Source organism: Camelina sativa, chromosome 11 (genome assembly GCF_030686135.1).
Source record: "Camelina sativa cultivar CO46 ecotype springtype chromosome 11, ASM3068613v1".
Lineage (NCBI taxonomy): Eukaryota > Viridiplantae > Streptophyta > Magnoliopsida > Brassicales > Brassicaceae > Camelina > Camelina sativa.
In genome coordinates, this window is record NC_141890.1 from 45553971 (window position 1) to 45569082 (window position 15112).

The window sequence follows — 15112 nt, forward strand, 5'->3', positions numbered from 1 at the left end:
GTTTGTAAACTTAAAATTTGTAAGAGTTACATAAATCGAAAGGCCCATTAGCTCAGTTGGTTAGAGCGTCGTGCTAATAACGCGAAGGTCGCAGGTTCGAAACCTGCATGGGCCATTTTTTTCGCATTTATTTCCTTATCTTCCTTTTAATTGTTACACTGGGCTTATTAGAATGGGCCAATAGTTAGCCCGAAACCAAAAATAGGACGGTGATAATAAACTAGGGTTTTGCGGAGTCAAAAGCATATATACACTCAGCTTCTCTGCTCTGTCCTTCAAACTATTCAAGTCAAAGCTTTTTATTGTTCTGTCCGCCGCATGTTTTTGTTCATCGAGTCAAATTTTTGATGGTCAATATGTTTCGTTTATTTTCGATTTCTCGTCAGCCTAGTTTGCAAATTTCTTAAGTCTATTATTGCAATAGATTAAGAAATCTATCGTTAGGCGAAAGAGATGATGGATATATGTAATTATGTCCGGTAAGCTTACGTAAATTACCTCCGTAAGCTTGCTCTGCCTCTTAAGAACCTAGTTTTTTTAACCAAAGGAGCTTATGTTATTAGAGGCAGATACATCTATCAATCTCTTATATCGAATTTGTTTGGGTTATTATTCTTTTTGATGGATGGATGGTGAGAGTGATGAAATAAAATCGGATTCCCACTGAAATATGTGATTATTATAAACCAGCTACTTTTGACTCATCTCATCCAATTTCATTGTACTTTATTTTTGTTTTTGATATTTTGAATTTTGGCCGGTGATGTGATTAAAAATATTTGCTACTCTTGATGAAGTAATTCTTCAATTGATGATTCTTACCACCAAGATCTCTGAGGCCTTATCTAATTTTTTTTTATGTTTTTTACAATCATTGGCCCGTTTTAATCCATGTTTTTGTTTTAAACTCAAATTATTTTGAATCTAAATTTGCATCGTAAACTGTAGGGAAACCAAGAGCATGATTGATGATATTCATAAACGAACCATAAGATCAAATTAATCGCATTGTCAACGATAAATATCTCGAACTCTCAAATTCAGCTTTGGCGTCTGTACTAATTGAGAAAATTTGTCGCAAGATGATATATATAATGTCCAGTATCAAAATATAATTGCTTGTAGTGTTAATGAAGTACTTGATGCGAATTGGATTAAATATAAGCCAATGGTTAATTATTGTCATCATCCTAGTGAAATCATTGGATTAATAGATACGTCACGCATCATTTACCCGTGGAATTGATATATGACAACCGATAATGCATTAACTTTAATTTCAAGCCAGGCACCGCCGAGGCACGCAGATAAGTTTAGTACAAATGTCAAAATTATATAAAGAGTTTCCGGAGTCGATAACTCTGGAATATTTTTTATAACTATCGTCATATAAAAATGACATTTTTTTTAATAGCTATTGACAAAATTTGAGAATATGTGGAAGGATATATACCTGAGAGAGTTTATATACTTGGTCAATTCTGAAAATTCGATTAGGGAATTTTAGTTCCCACGATTTATCTAGCTAAACCAAATGCTATATAACACCCGCAAAGAACTATTTGATTCAATTATCCATTTTTCGACGACTAGACCCACTTCCAATGCCGAATAATTTAGTTGCTCACAAACTAGCGTATTCTTCTGCCCAAAACCAAATATATTTAGCAGCCAATTTTTTTTTTGTTACATACTCTTTTGCTAGTTCCTAAGGGTGTGAATAATTGCAGCGGTCAGAGCAGACAAATCTATCTGCGGATTAACCTGCTTGCAGATTAAACTGCTTTTTATTTATCATTCATTAACTTTAGTTCGCAGTAGTGCGGTCCAAAAGAAACAGAGATAAAACCGCAGTGGACCAACTGCAAACCGCTTTTGCTTACAAATACAGTTGGACCGCAGCGATTTGCTGTCCACACTTAAAACAGGACGGTTTGGTCCGCAAACAGATTTGTCCGCCCCAACCGCGGTTACCATTCAAATCCTAATATGAACTTACTGGTTTGTCGTTTCCCTAATTTTAATTTATTGTCATTGGCTCATTGCCATGTCTATATCCATATGGCCATCTTTCAAAATTAAAATCACCTTGATTTGACTTGAAAAAAAAGTTTAAAGAAATGATGAAAATCCATATGTAGTGCAAAATATATAATCCATATGTAATAAATACTTGATACGCCTAAATTCGAGGATCACTCAGCCGGATTAGAAAGGATAGAAACTCGCCAAGGTGCAAGGTGCAACAAGGGAGATTTGATGGATTGAGGGGTCGCACAACAGTTACGGAAGGCTGCTGATATTCCCAACTCCAATCGCTGCTAGATATGACACACTAGTCCAGCAAGAGGAGGCTGTTACTTGGATATTACACACCAAGAAACAAAGAAATGTTTTAGACAAAGAACAAAGAGATAGACTCTTAAAATGAAAAGGAAAATTGATTGATTATTCTCAAATGAGATTACATGTGTTTATATAGGGATAAAAAACTTTGGTAACAAAGCCAAGTATTGATTATTCTTGAAACTAAAAGACATTAAATATAGATAGTTGAATGAAGACCCAAGACTTGAAGTTTGCCTTTCCAAGGTGTCCTTCACAAGGTGAGTTGAATTCCATTTTCGTCACCCCCCCTTTGACCACAAAATAAAGTGATTATTTTGGCCTTTCTTGGACTTGAATTAGGCTCAAAATGGACTGGACTTGGTAAACAACATCCCCAATAGAATTTCCTATGCTCTCCTTGCCCATAATCTCTTGAATTAGCCCAATAAGTGCATCCTTGAACTTCTCTCTCTTTCACTCCTTGGTCCAATTTTGCTGATGAAAAACAACATGGACTTACCATTTCTTCACTTTTGGCTTAGTAGAAACAACTTCTGGTTGCCAAACATAATTCTGGAAGCTCCTAAACCAATTGGACCTAAAGCTCTTTAGATGAAGAACTAGATTGACCTCCTTTGGCAAATGAAGCGTAACTTTGTGGTTTGTTGGCCAAATCTTGTTTTCTTGATCTTGTTGGAAACATACGAGATCCATTGACATCCTCCAACTGATTTCGTGTCGAAATTGTTGCTGAATTGGTCTGTGTAACACGATCTTTGGCTCAGACGCGAAATTGGAACTGGGATATATCCACTGACTTGAAATATCCATATCTTTCACATATGAACGGATCTTAATGTGACTCCAAATCTCCCTGGTTCTGGAATGGATCAAGATTCTATAACAGTTTGGTTCATAGCTTGAGTCCTTCTTACTTGGTTGGAATCCTTCGTTGAATGCTCGTAGGTTCAAATCGCGTAGCCATGAGTTCACCTGATTTGTAAATTGAATAACTCCTTCATCCGAACTCTGATTGGACTGATTCCACTTCGATATATGCTCTAGATGAAGTAAGAATGTATCCCACATAGTAGTTTGGCTGGAAGAGTTGATCTTTGACTTTGTTCGTATTGAGCAAGACTCAAGGGTCGTCTTGGATGGTCTTATGATCACATCAATACTCTAGTTATTCTCTTCTTTCTTTCTAATTTTTAAAAAGAGTTTTTACATGATTATTGGTTAATTTGGAGAAGTTGTTCTAGAATAGAATTTATTGTAAAATTATTTCAGATCGTACATAAAACCATGAGATTTAGGAGGTGTATTGAATCTAGGATTTCATTGGATTTGATTTTTAATGAAGTTTTATACGATTTTGATGATTTTAGGAGAAATTGATATGATTTATCGTGAAACCATTTCAAATGCAACATTAAACCATAAAATTTGGATTTTTGTATTTTTAACTAAAGAAATCCTCTCAAATCTTTTCAAATCATTAAAAATAAAATTCGTTAAATGTTTTCAATAACAATGGATTTTTTAAAAAGTAGATTTTTAAATATATTATTTAAAGTATATTTTAAATCATTAATTCAATAACACTAGATTTCATTATACTTTAAAAACTTTTTGATTAAATAAGATAAGATTTGTAATTATTACACAAATTATTTAAAATGCTAGATTCAATACATCCACCCATAGGATTTGTAATTTCGACAACTAGATACTTCCAATGCCGAAGGCCACTTCTTATATTGCTCTCTTTGCTCTCACTTATCTTCTTGGACATGGTTCGATCTCTTTCTTCTTCCTTCAAATATTTTGTTTTGCATATGCTCATGTATGTGAGATTGATTTAAAAACCTCGCCATTTTAATTTGATTTATAGATCTTTATATGACGTCTGACGATGAATTCTTTGTTGACATTGTAGAATGCAGATACAAATTTTTTGTTTTATGTCATCTTTTTGTTGTTGTTGACATTGTTGATTCTCATATAATCCCAAACACATGAATCGTATAACACTTAAGGTTTCTATGTCATATTGTTATTAAACGCAATTCATAGTTAAAATCGTCGTCATGCATTTTTTGGTTTTAATTTGTTTTATTTTTTTGGCAAATGCGAGAGAAGCATTATTGGGTACGGTGGCGCTTGAGAATCGAGAATGTGTACAAGGCATGAGTTGCACAAACATTTGTTCACACGGTGGTATTTGCAGCAAAAACGGTAAATGTGTTTGTTGGTCGCCAAACGCTGTGATTAATAGCGGACCGCCATGCTGGTCGGACGAAATGTGTTTAAGTACGTGCGGTGGAAATGGTGGTTTTTGTAACTATGAAATTGGACAATGTAATTGCAAATGATATATTATGAATTTTTTGTTGGTCTTCGATGAATTGAATAGATGTAATGTAATTGCTTTGTAATGGACTATTTTATGCCTCAAGGTTAAATATATAAATAAGTGTTTCACGTTGGCGTAATAACGTAAGTGTTTCTGATCCATTCCACGACTAGTTTGTTCACAATCTAGTCTATTCTTCTCCCCAAACCAAATTTATTTCTCAACCAAATTTTTTTTTACGTACTCTTTGCTATTTTTTACTATCAACTTCCCAATTTGCGGTTTCCTTAATTTTATGTTATTATCATTGGCTCATTTCCATTTGGCTTGTGCATATGGCCATCTTTCACAAAATTACAACCACCTTAATTTGACTTGAAGAAAAAGTTTATGAAAGTATGAAAATCCATATCTAGGGTGGAGAATATAATCCCTATGTGATAATTATTATATATACTTGTTATTTCTTTCTATTTATTTTAAAATGAGTTTTTAAATGGTTTTGATTATTTTTGGGTGAATTTAGAGAAGTTGTTATAATTTATTGTAAAATCCTCTTAAATCCTACATAAAAATCATGAGATTTAATTTAATATTTTATAAGACTTGAGTTTTAATGAGTTTTTAGATTATTTTGATGATTTTAGAGAAGTTGATGTGGTTTTGATGATTTTGTAGATTTATGTATTTTTAACTAAATAAATTCTTTCAAATCCACCTAAATCTTTCCAAATCGTTAAAAAATCAAATCCTCAAAATGTTGCCAATAACAATGTCATGAAGTAGATTTTTAAATCATTAGTTCTATAACAGTAGATTTCATTAGACATCTGAAATTCATGATTGAATAACATATAATTGTATTTTTTACATAAATCAATTAAAATGCTAGATTCATACCCCCAAGCCCCTGCTTAAGTCATATATGTTTTGATTGAATATATCTCCTGGGATTCATTTCTTTTTCTAGATATCTTGTGATAAAGTATAAACACCTTAGCCTATAAATAAGTTCACCAAACTGACAACAAAGTATATATGGCAGAGTCAAAGAAACCCAAAAAACACATTCCAACAATACTCCCCAGAAAATAAGAAACAACAAACAGTAAACATGACAAAGATCAGTTTCTCCTTAGTTATGACTGTTGCAACAATCTACATCATAGTATCACATGGTCTGTTTTTATTTTCCACATGCATCTGATATGCTTATTTTCCACTGTTTATCTTTGCATGATAAATTTCTGTGTGATCAAGTTATTCTTTTGTTGTTTTTTTTCTTGATTGTTATGTGCATCCTACTACTCTCTAAGTTTTGAACAAACGTACCAATTGATTGCATTGTCTTTCCATCATATACTACTTGTTGTCTATGTTCATATAAGAATGTGGTGGCACAGGTCTACTTGTCACGGCGGCTCGTGAGAGTCTGCATCACCAATGCTTTTGCGAGTCATCAAGCCCGTGTGCTTGCACCCCACCACCACCGACACCGACACCGCCAACAGCTATGAATAAGTCAGGGAAAGACGTCGGACCACTATGTTTGTCTGACGGTGATTGCAAACAATTTTGTCGTCCGAAGAAAGGTGTTTGCAACATAGATTTCGAGACATGTATTTGTAACTGAAACTATCTCATTTTCACAAAAATTTAACGATGTGTGTGTTCCTACTTCCTAGTGAGCTATATAGGTCCTCAATAAATAATTTAATATTCATATAACAACATCAATATGGCTATTGTTCTCCTTGATTATTTTGTTGACTCAATTCCATAAAATTCTAATAACTAAAAATAGAGGTGTACAGAGATAGGCTTATCAGCCAATACCAAAGGTCGTAGCCACTCTCAGGTCTATAAGCTAGAGTCAGTAACAAAGTAATAAGAAATAACAGAATTGGCCAATCTCTCTATAAATCCAATCTCCAAGCTCCTAGTGACTTAAGGACCACACCATCATTTAACCAAACACAAGCTCACATTCTGTGGAACCCCTCGACGTACGCGCCAATTCCGTGATCATATCATATTTTACTTTCAGTGTGGGGGGTCTACTGACATGTGGGGAAAAAGTAGCAATCTTTAAACGCCTTGAATGTTTCAAGATGTACGTTGCGAGTTCTCTCTCTCTCTTCCCTCCTCTGTAGTTTCTCCACTCCAAAGTTTCAAGAACAAACATCAACGTTTCTGGAACAGTGCTTGGCTCATCCCAATGAAATGTAGGAACAAGCTCTGAGGCAATCTGCTAGGCGTATCAATAGTGTAGCAATAATCAAAGTTCAGCTCATTCAAACCTCGTTCCACTGCGATTCTAATCCAAAACCCAATATCTACGTCCCTGCATTGTCGATCTAACTTGAAATGCAAACTCTTTAAGACTTGAGCCTTGTTTAATAGCAAAGACCTGTCAACAAACTGCAAAAATTTCCAATGTTCAGTCTTTTTATTGTTATCGATGTACACGAGTTTAGGCACCAGCTTCCAAAGATCCCGCCATCGTTTTGACAAAACATTAGTCTTCAAAACATCTTTTGTAGGAAGCAATGAAAGTATATGCAACAGGAAATCATCGGGGAACAAACTGATACGGTCCATATCGAGTGCTCTCCAAGCCACGAAACCCTAAAATCAGAGACAAAACTGAATGGACAAAGAGGACAACGAGGGTTTTGGAAAAAAGACTTTGTATATTGCTTAATTACATTAGGGTTGTTACAATCTCTCTTTTATATATAGCTATGGAACAATCTAAAGTTCCTAAAGCAACCTTATCCTACTACAGCTGTAAATGATGACTCATCAGATTGGAGCTGCAGAGCATTGTATGTATTCGCATCGGAGGAGGGTATCTTTACCGTACCAACATTACTCTGTTTTGAAACCTTGGTCTTTGTCTTCTTGTGTTGACTGTTTATGGACTTGGGCTTCAGTCAAGTTTGTTTTGTCAAGACCCACTCTATTGATTGGGTTGTTCTCTAGACTCTCCCTTAAACTTGGCGTGGCTGTTGTCGGAGAAACAGAAACACCGAGTTTGCGACGTAGACCTTCGAACATTGGTTTGTGTAAAGGCTTGGTGAATATGTCAGCAAGTTGGAGGAGTGCCGGTATGTGATATGTTTCAATGAAGCCAAGAGCCACCCGTTCTCGGATGTAATGAAAATCTGTGTCAAAATGCTTGGTCCGATTGTGCAGAGCAGGCTTTGCGGAGAGATAAACCGCAAAGATATTATCACAAAATACCTTAGTTGGTTGATATTGAGGGATGCCAATGTCTCAAAGAAGGGAGGAGATCCAAGTCAGTTCAAGAGCAACAACAGAGAGAGCTCTGTATTCTGCTTCAGTCGAGGAGCTAGACACTGTCGGTTGACGCTTAGCGGACCGAGATATTAAAGTTGAGCCTAACAGAATGCAGAAACCACCTGTTGATCGTCTTGTATCCTTGCAACCCGCATAGTCAGTATCATAAAAGGCCGACAGAACAGGATTTCCATGTTTTCTGATTGGAAGACCCATGTTTAATGTACCTTTCACATAACGGAGAATTCGCTTGAGGAGGCTGAAGTCCGAGTTTGTTGGAGCGTGCATCTTTTGACAAACAAAGTTTACAGCATACTGAAGGTCAGGACGAGTGATAGTCAGGTACTGTAACTTACCTGCCAAGCTTCGATAATACGTTGGTTCCTCAAATGGAGTCGTGTTAGGTTTGTCAACTTGTTGAGGTAGAGGCATTGGCATTGGATTGCAGTCTAACATCCCTGCTTGATACAAAATGTCTGAGGCATATGTTGTCTGATGCAGAAACAAACCATCATCAGTTGATTCAATTTGCACTCCAAGAAAATAACGAGGTGGACCAAGATCTTTCATGGAGAACCGTGTGTTGAGAGACTGTAGAAGCTGATCTAGGAGTGATTGATTGTTGTCAGTTAGGAGTATATCATCAACATATAGTAACAGGACAATGATCTTGTCGCCTTGGTGTAACACAAACAGAGATGGATCTGCAGTACTGCAATTAAAACCAAATTCAAGGAGGAATGTGCTGAAGGTATCAAACCACGCCCTTGGGGCCTGCTTCAAGCCATAGAGTGCTTTTGTAAGACGACACACATGATTTGGTTTTTCTGGATCAATGAATCCAGTTGGTTGATACATGAACACTGGTTCCTGAAGTTCCCCATGTAGAAAAGCATTGGAGACGTCAAGTTTCTTTAGGGACCAGCCACGTGCGACTGCAGTGTCGAGTACCAGCCGAATTGTGGCTGTCCTAACCATAGGGCTGAACGTCTCTAAATAGTCTACTCCCTCTTCTTGATCAGACCCCTTTGCCACAAGGCGTGCCTTTAGTTTATCCACTTCTCCATTCGGTTTCAATTTTGTTTTGAAAACCCACTTTGAATCCAAAATATTCATACCTTCTGTTGGAGGAGTTAGAGACCAGGTGTTTAGCATGTAGATTCTTCTCAATTCTTCCATGATAGCTTCAGTCCAACCTGGATGTTTCATGGCTGAAGCAATACCTTGAGGCTCCTTAATAGTAGTTTTTGCAGTAATGAGAGCATACCTATGGTTTGGTTTGTGAATGCCAGCTTTGGATCTAGTTGTCATGGGGTGAGAATTGTTGACTTCCTGGACTTGTTCTGCAACTGGCTATTGTTCTTGATCAGAAGCACTATGTTCGGACTCCTCTGTTTCTGATTCAAGAACATTTGTATTGTCTGATTCGCCGTGGTCTGAATTATCTTCGTTTTGTTCTTGGATATGTTGTTCATGAACAGGTTGAGCAATAGTAGACATGAGACATGGTAGGATCTGAGTTGAAGTAGATGTCAGATTCTCTGATGGAGGATCAGTGCACTGCCAAGCTTGAAGGAGTGGAGTCTTGTAGTTTGGTATTAAGTGCTTGTACTGATCCTTAAACGGCAACACTTCTTCATCAAAAATAACATGTCTCGAGATATACACCTTGCCTATTGGAGGATATAGACACCGGTCTCCTTTGTATTGAGCATGATATCCAAGAAAGATACATTGAAGGGATCTCGGATCAAACTTGTTCTCTGCAAGCGGACGCAGACAAGGGTAGCAGGCAGATCCGAACACACGCAGAGACGAATAGTCTGGTTTTCTGATGCAACAAGGTTTCAAGAGGACTCACATTATTTAAGATAGATGAGGGAAGCATGTTGACTATGTGGTTTGCTGTGTAGAAGGCTTCAACCCAATATTTTTGAGGTATGTGACTATGGAACATCATTGATAGACCAAGCTCAACCAGGTGTCTATGTTTCCTCTCAGGAATGCCATTTTGTTGTGGAGATTAGGTACATGATATCCTGTGGTGTATGCCTTGCTCACTGAAGTGTGTTTTTAACTTATGACTTGTAAATTCTCCCCCTCCATCACTTTGAAACTCTTTTATTCTTGTATTTAGCTGATTCTCAACCAGTTTTTGAAACACAATAAAAACTGCAGTGAATTCAGACTTTGTTCGTAGGGGATAAAACCAAGAGAATCTTGAAAACTCATCAACGAAAAACCACATAATATTTAAACCCTTGGTTGGATACAACTGGCGAAGGCCCTCAAAGATCACAATGTATTCGATCTAAAGGGTTCATAACACGAGAATCAGAAGCTACAAAACTTAATCTAGAATTCTTCCCCATCTGGCAAGGCTCACAAATGGAGGTTGTGCTGCTCTTATTAACCTGAATGTCCTTGCTGCTTTGAAGTTGTTGGAGAACCTTGGAGTTTGAGTGTCCCAATCGATGATGCCAGACCTCCTCACTGGTTGCACATTGTCGATTAGAATAAAAAGCCATAAGTCCTTGATTCTCCAACACATTGAGCCCACTACTGCGCTGACCCTTGGACACCACTTTCTGAGTGTTTATATCAATAACACAGACCTTATTAGAATCAAAATAAACTCCACATGGATAACCATCACATATCTTGGACATAAACAAGAGTGATTTCTTTATATCTGGACAGACTATAACATCATTTAGAGGGATTGTACCTTTCGTCGAAGTGATAGTAGTGGATCCAGTATGAGTTATGGGGAGGAAAGTTCCATCACCAACCTGAACCATATCAGTACCAGTGTAAGCTGCTGCAGAGTGAAGTGCATTGGTAGAGGAGGTGATGTGAGCCGTAGCACCAGAGTCCGGATGCCATTCTCTACCCGTATCATCTGAAACATGTAGAGAAGAGAAAGCTTGGGGAACTTCAGTTTGATAGTTGTTGTCAAACCTGTTGTAACACTTGACCGCTGTGTGTCCAACATGACCACAGATCTGACATATCGGTCTTTGCCCTGAAGATTGAGAAGAAGATTGATGCTGTGAGAATCCCCTTCCTCTTGTTGAATAGCCTCCTTTTCCTCTGTTTTGACCAAAGTGACCTCTCCCTCTCTGATTCGGTGTGTACTGCGGATCACAAGGGTTTGTCTTATCAGTATTAAAGGCGAGATGTGGTGTGACAGAAGCATTGTGTTCGTAAGATTGCATCTTGCTATCAAAGCCCAGAACTTCAGAGGCAACATCAGTGAAGGTGGGAGCTGGAATCTTGCTCAAGGAGCTTTGAAATCACCGTTGTAATGGGATCATACTCTCTGCCGAGACCATTAAGAAAGCCAAAGATCTTCATGGACTCATCAATAGGTTTCCCAATGGAGCTGAGGGAGGCACAGATGGCTTTAAACTCACGAGAGTAAGCAGAGAGGGACTTATCTCTTTTTGACAAGAGCTGAAGACTCCGACGGAGAGAAAACTCCCTAGCGACACTACTTTTGTTGAAGTTTTCTGCAAGAGAGAGCCAGATCTGACGAGAAGTGGCTAGACTGTGAACGTGTCCAAGGACTTCCTCAGACAGTGTACCGAACAACCATGACTTGACAAGTTGATCAGTGCAGAACCAGGCCTCATACTGAGGGTTCGGGACTTCGGTGGTGTTTGCACCATTGGTGACGAGACGACTCTGAGGAGGAACCATAACAGCTCCATTGACGAATCCAATGAGTTTCTGACTAGACAGGAGAGACTCGAACTGCGTCTTCCACAAGAGATAGTTGTTATCATTGAGCTTGAGCGTGGCAGCGCTGGTGACGTGAACATTATCCGGGAAAGGATAAGTTGTTGCCATTGTTTTACCTGTGAAGGTTTATAGTGGCTCTGATACCATGAACGGACAAAGAGGATAACGAGGGTTTTGGAAAAAAGACTTTGTATATTGCTTAATTACATTAGGGTTGTTACATCTCTCTTTTATATACAGCTATGGAACAATCTAGAGTTCCTAAAGCAACCTTATCCTACTACAGCTGTAAATGGTAACTCATCGGATTGGAGCTGCAGAGCATTGTATGTATTCGCATCGGAGGGGGGTATCTTTACCGTACCAACGAAAACCACGAAACCTGGTTTTAGCTTTCCTTTTCTTCAATTTGTATAGAAACAGGAACTATGAACACATGGTTTTGTTTTTCCGAAAACCATAAAAAGTAGTAGTCTACAAGAAAACAAATTTTATTTCAGAGAGATTAGAATCAACCCTAGAAAATTATGCGATGCTATTTCTCAGATTCAGAAAATTAAACGAAGTAAGATTGGAAGGACCTTGTCGAGTTGTCGTCACTGAAGAACCCTAATCGGTATTTTCATGTAGGTATATCCACGCTTCAAATATCCCACGAACAAAACAATATTATTGTAGATATATTGCAGTAATTATCTTTTATATATTTTTTTTCAGAAAAAGCTATCTTCAGTTTTACTTCTTATTTAGGAGTTTATTCACTGATTTTTTTTAACATGAGTAAATCTTCAATAAAATGTAGAATTATCTTTTCATAAAATCCACATTATCAATTACTGTTTGTCTAAACTTTTACAACTACAAAGACAAAGCTTAACTTAACCAAAGACAATAGCTTGTCAAAAAAAAAAAAAAAAACCAAAGACAACTTAACCAAAGACAAGCTCACACTCTGTTGAACCCCTTGGCAAACGCGTTGTGAGCATACGATATTTCATCCCAACTGTGGTGCGGAGCTCCGGTCTCACGTGTGCGTAATCTGCTGGCGAAAAAGTTGCAATCTTTAGACGTTTTGAATGTTTCAATATAAAAGTTGCGAGCTCTCTCTCTATCTTCCATCCCCTGTAGTTTCTCCACTCAAAAGTTTCAAGAACAGACGTCAGCGTTTCAGGAACAGTGCTTGGTTCATCCCAATCAAACATAGGGTCTCCAGAAACAATGTATCCATGGATCTGAGTGCATATTAGACCATAAAGGAACATTTTAGTCAATATAACCCGCAAATTTTTTCATAGTTTGAAAAGGTTATATTTACCTCGTTAAGCTTGAGAGATCAAAGTTTCGGGGATTGTTGGAGCATAGACATAAGTATATCCCACAAAGTATCACAAGTGCAAAACTCCAAGTGTTCAAGCTGGTGGAAGATAATACCAGTACGGAACTCAGGCTGCAGAGTACATAAAACAAATGAGCGTGTAAAGACAAAAAGTTTGATCTAATCACAACAGATTCTACTATATCTTACCTCTATGGGTAAACATAAAAAGAGGCGTTTGACTGATGCTATAGATCTGAGGATATCATCAGCGTTGCAATATGTAACCTCGATATGTGCTTCCACAATCTCAGGCAAATACTTAATCATACACTGGAAACCACGATCTAACAGCTTTAAGTACTTCAAAGCAGTCGAACTCAACTCAAGCTCAGAACCAGATCCTCCATAATAGACAAATATTTGTAACGAAGGCACCATAACAGAGAAACTCCCCACATTGCCAACGCCGTCGTCCTCTCGATCCAAGACCAAAACTTCAAGAACAGGACAGCTTGATAAAAGCTTCTTAGGAGATTCATCGTCAAGGAAAATCACATATTCCAGATGCAGCGTTTTGAGCAGCTGAAAACCTACCAGGAATCGAACATCCACAAGAGATACATGTTTTAACTTCAATACCACAAGTGTTCCACATGTGAACAAGCTCCGTGGCAATCTTCTGATAGGCTCATCAATCATAAGACTATAATCAAAATCCAGCTCACGCAAACCTCGTTCCACTGCAATCCTAACCCAAAACCCAATATCTACGTCCCTGCATTTCCGAACAAACTTGAAATGCAAACTCTCTAAGACTGGAGCCATGTTTAATAGCAAAGACCTTTCCACAAATAGAAAAAACTTCCACAGTTCAGCATCCTCATCATAATAGATGTACTCGAGTTTAGGCACCAACTTCCAAAGATTCCGCCATCGCTTCGACAATAAACTTGTCTTCAAGACATCTCTTGTGGTAAGCGATGAAAGTATCTGCAACAGACACTCATTGGGCAACAAACTGATCCTGTCCATAGGACTTTCCTAGCTTTTTAATTAACCCAGTGATTTTTGTGACAACCCTAAACAAAAAAATGAGAAGATCAGGATCTATTTTTTTTCTTTTCCAAGTATGTATTATCATAAGTAACAACAGTTTATAGAAAACAAAGTACTCTAATCAAATCCAAACAAAACCCATTAAACAGAGATTGAAAATACCAAAAAAAAAATCATCATTGAGAAGAGAGTAAGAAATGGCTAACTTGGAACACTAACCAGTACTATGCCCTCATTTATTTGGTAACCATCATTTGATGCTAGATATATCCAACACAAAATTTAAACTTCTAATGGAAAATAAATATTTTTTTTGTATTAATTGCAACCACAGTTACAAAATAACTCTTATAACAATGCCGATTTGAGATCGGAACTGAAAAGGCGAGTTAGCTAAGTTTCCGAGCTAGTTGACTGCGGATCTCCTTTTTGGTAATGCCGAGGTAGCTAAATTTCTGAGCTGGTTGACTGCGGATCTGCTTCTTTGTAAATGTGATTTTTCTATTTATAGGAGAGTTTGGGTTACCTAGGGCTCTTTTTTTTTTTAAGGAATTTTTCATTTTGTCCCTAAAAATTGATAGCTAGAATGTGAGATAGAGGGAGTTAAGTCCAACTCTTTTGTGTTATGTTTAAATATTAATTATATTAATTTTATAGTTTGAGCAAGACTCAAATGAAGGAGTGTAACACATGTCTAAATTATCGCAATTCAATTAGATAAACAATAATATTTTTTCAAATTCTTATGTAAATATATGGTCCTAATAATATACTAAATTCATAAATTTATAAATTAAGGTAGATGTAGCTAAACTAATTATATAATTATAATTTTTTAATTGTGTTACATATTTTCTGTGTCTTATGTTTTTCAATTACTTAAACAATATACAGTAGTACTAGGAACATTAGTATTTTTTTTTTTGGATAATATAAAAAGAAAATCCTTATTGAGAAAAATCAAAAGTCATAATAATGCACAAAGTTCCTAACTACTCCTTTGGTTT

At 37.0% G+C, this 15112-nt stretch overlaps 1 protein-coding gene, 3 non-coding genes and 2 pseudogenes across 4 annotated transcripts; 5 read left to right on the forward strand and 1 right to left on the reverse strand.

Moving 5' to 3' along the window:
• LOC104728928 (putative FBD-associated F-box protein At1g32375) overlaps positions 1-15112 on the forward strand; it is a 30239-nt pseudogene that overhangs the window by 13783 nt on the left and 1344 nt on the right.
• On the forward strand, positions 42-115 carry TRNAI-AAU (transfer RNA isoleucine (anticodon AAU)). Its single transcript has one exon. It is a non-coding gene; the product is annotated as a tRNA-Ile (tRNA).
• Positions 633-705, forward strand: LOC147935471 (small nucleolar RNA R12). Its single transcript, XR_015573301.1, has one exon. It is a non-coding gene; the product is annotated as a small nucleolar RNA R12 (small nucleolar RNA).
• On the forward strand, positions 756-841 carry LOC147935472 (small nucleolar RNA SNORD24). The gene has a single exon (XR_015573254.1). It is a non-coding gene; the product is annotated as a small nucleolar RNA SNORD24 (small nucleolar RNA).
• On the forward strand, positions 5735-6417 carry LOC109127606 (putative defensin-like protein 283). The gene is made up of 2 exons (XM_019232580.2): positions 5735-5862; positions 6088-6417. The coding sequence occupies exons 1-2, from the start codon at positions 5799-5801 to the stop codon at positions 6315-6317; spliced, it is 294 nt and encodes a 97-aa protein (XP_019088125.1). The 5' UTR covers positions 5735-5798; the 3' UTR covers positions 6318-6417.
• On the reverse strand, positions 12661-14175 carry LOC147935473 (FBD-associated F-box protein At5g56370-like; annotated as a pseudogene).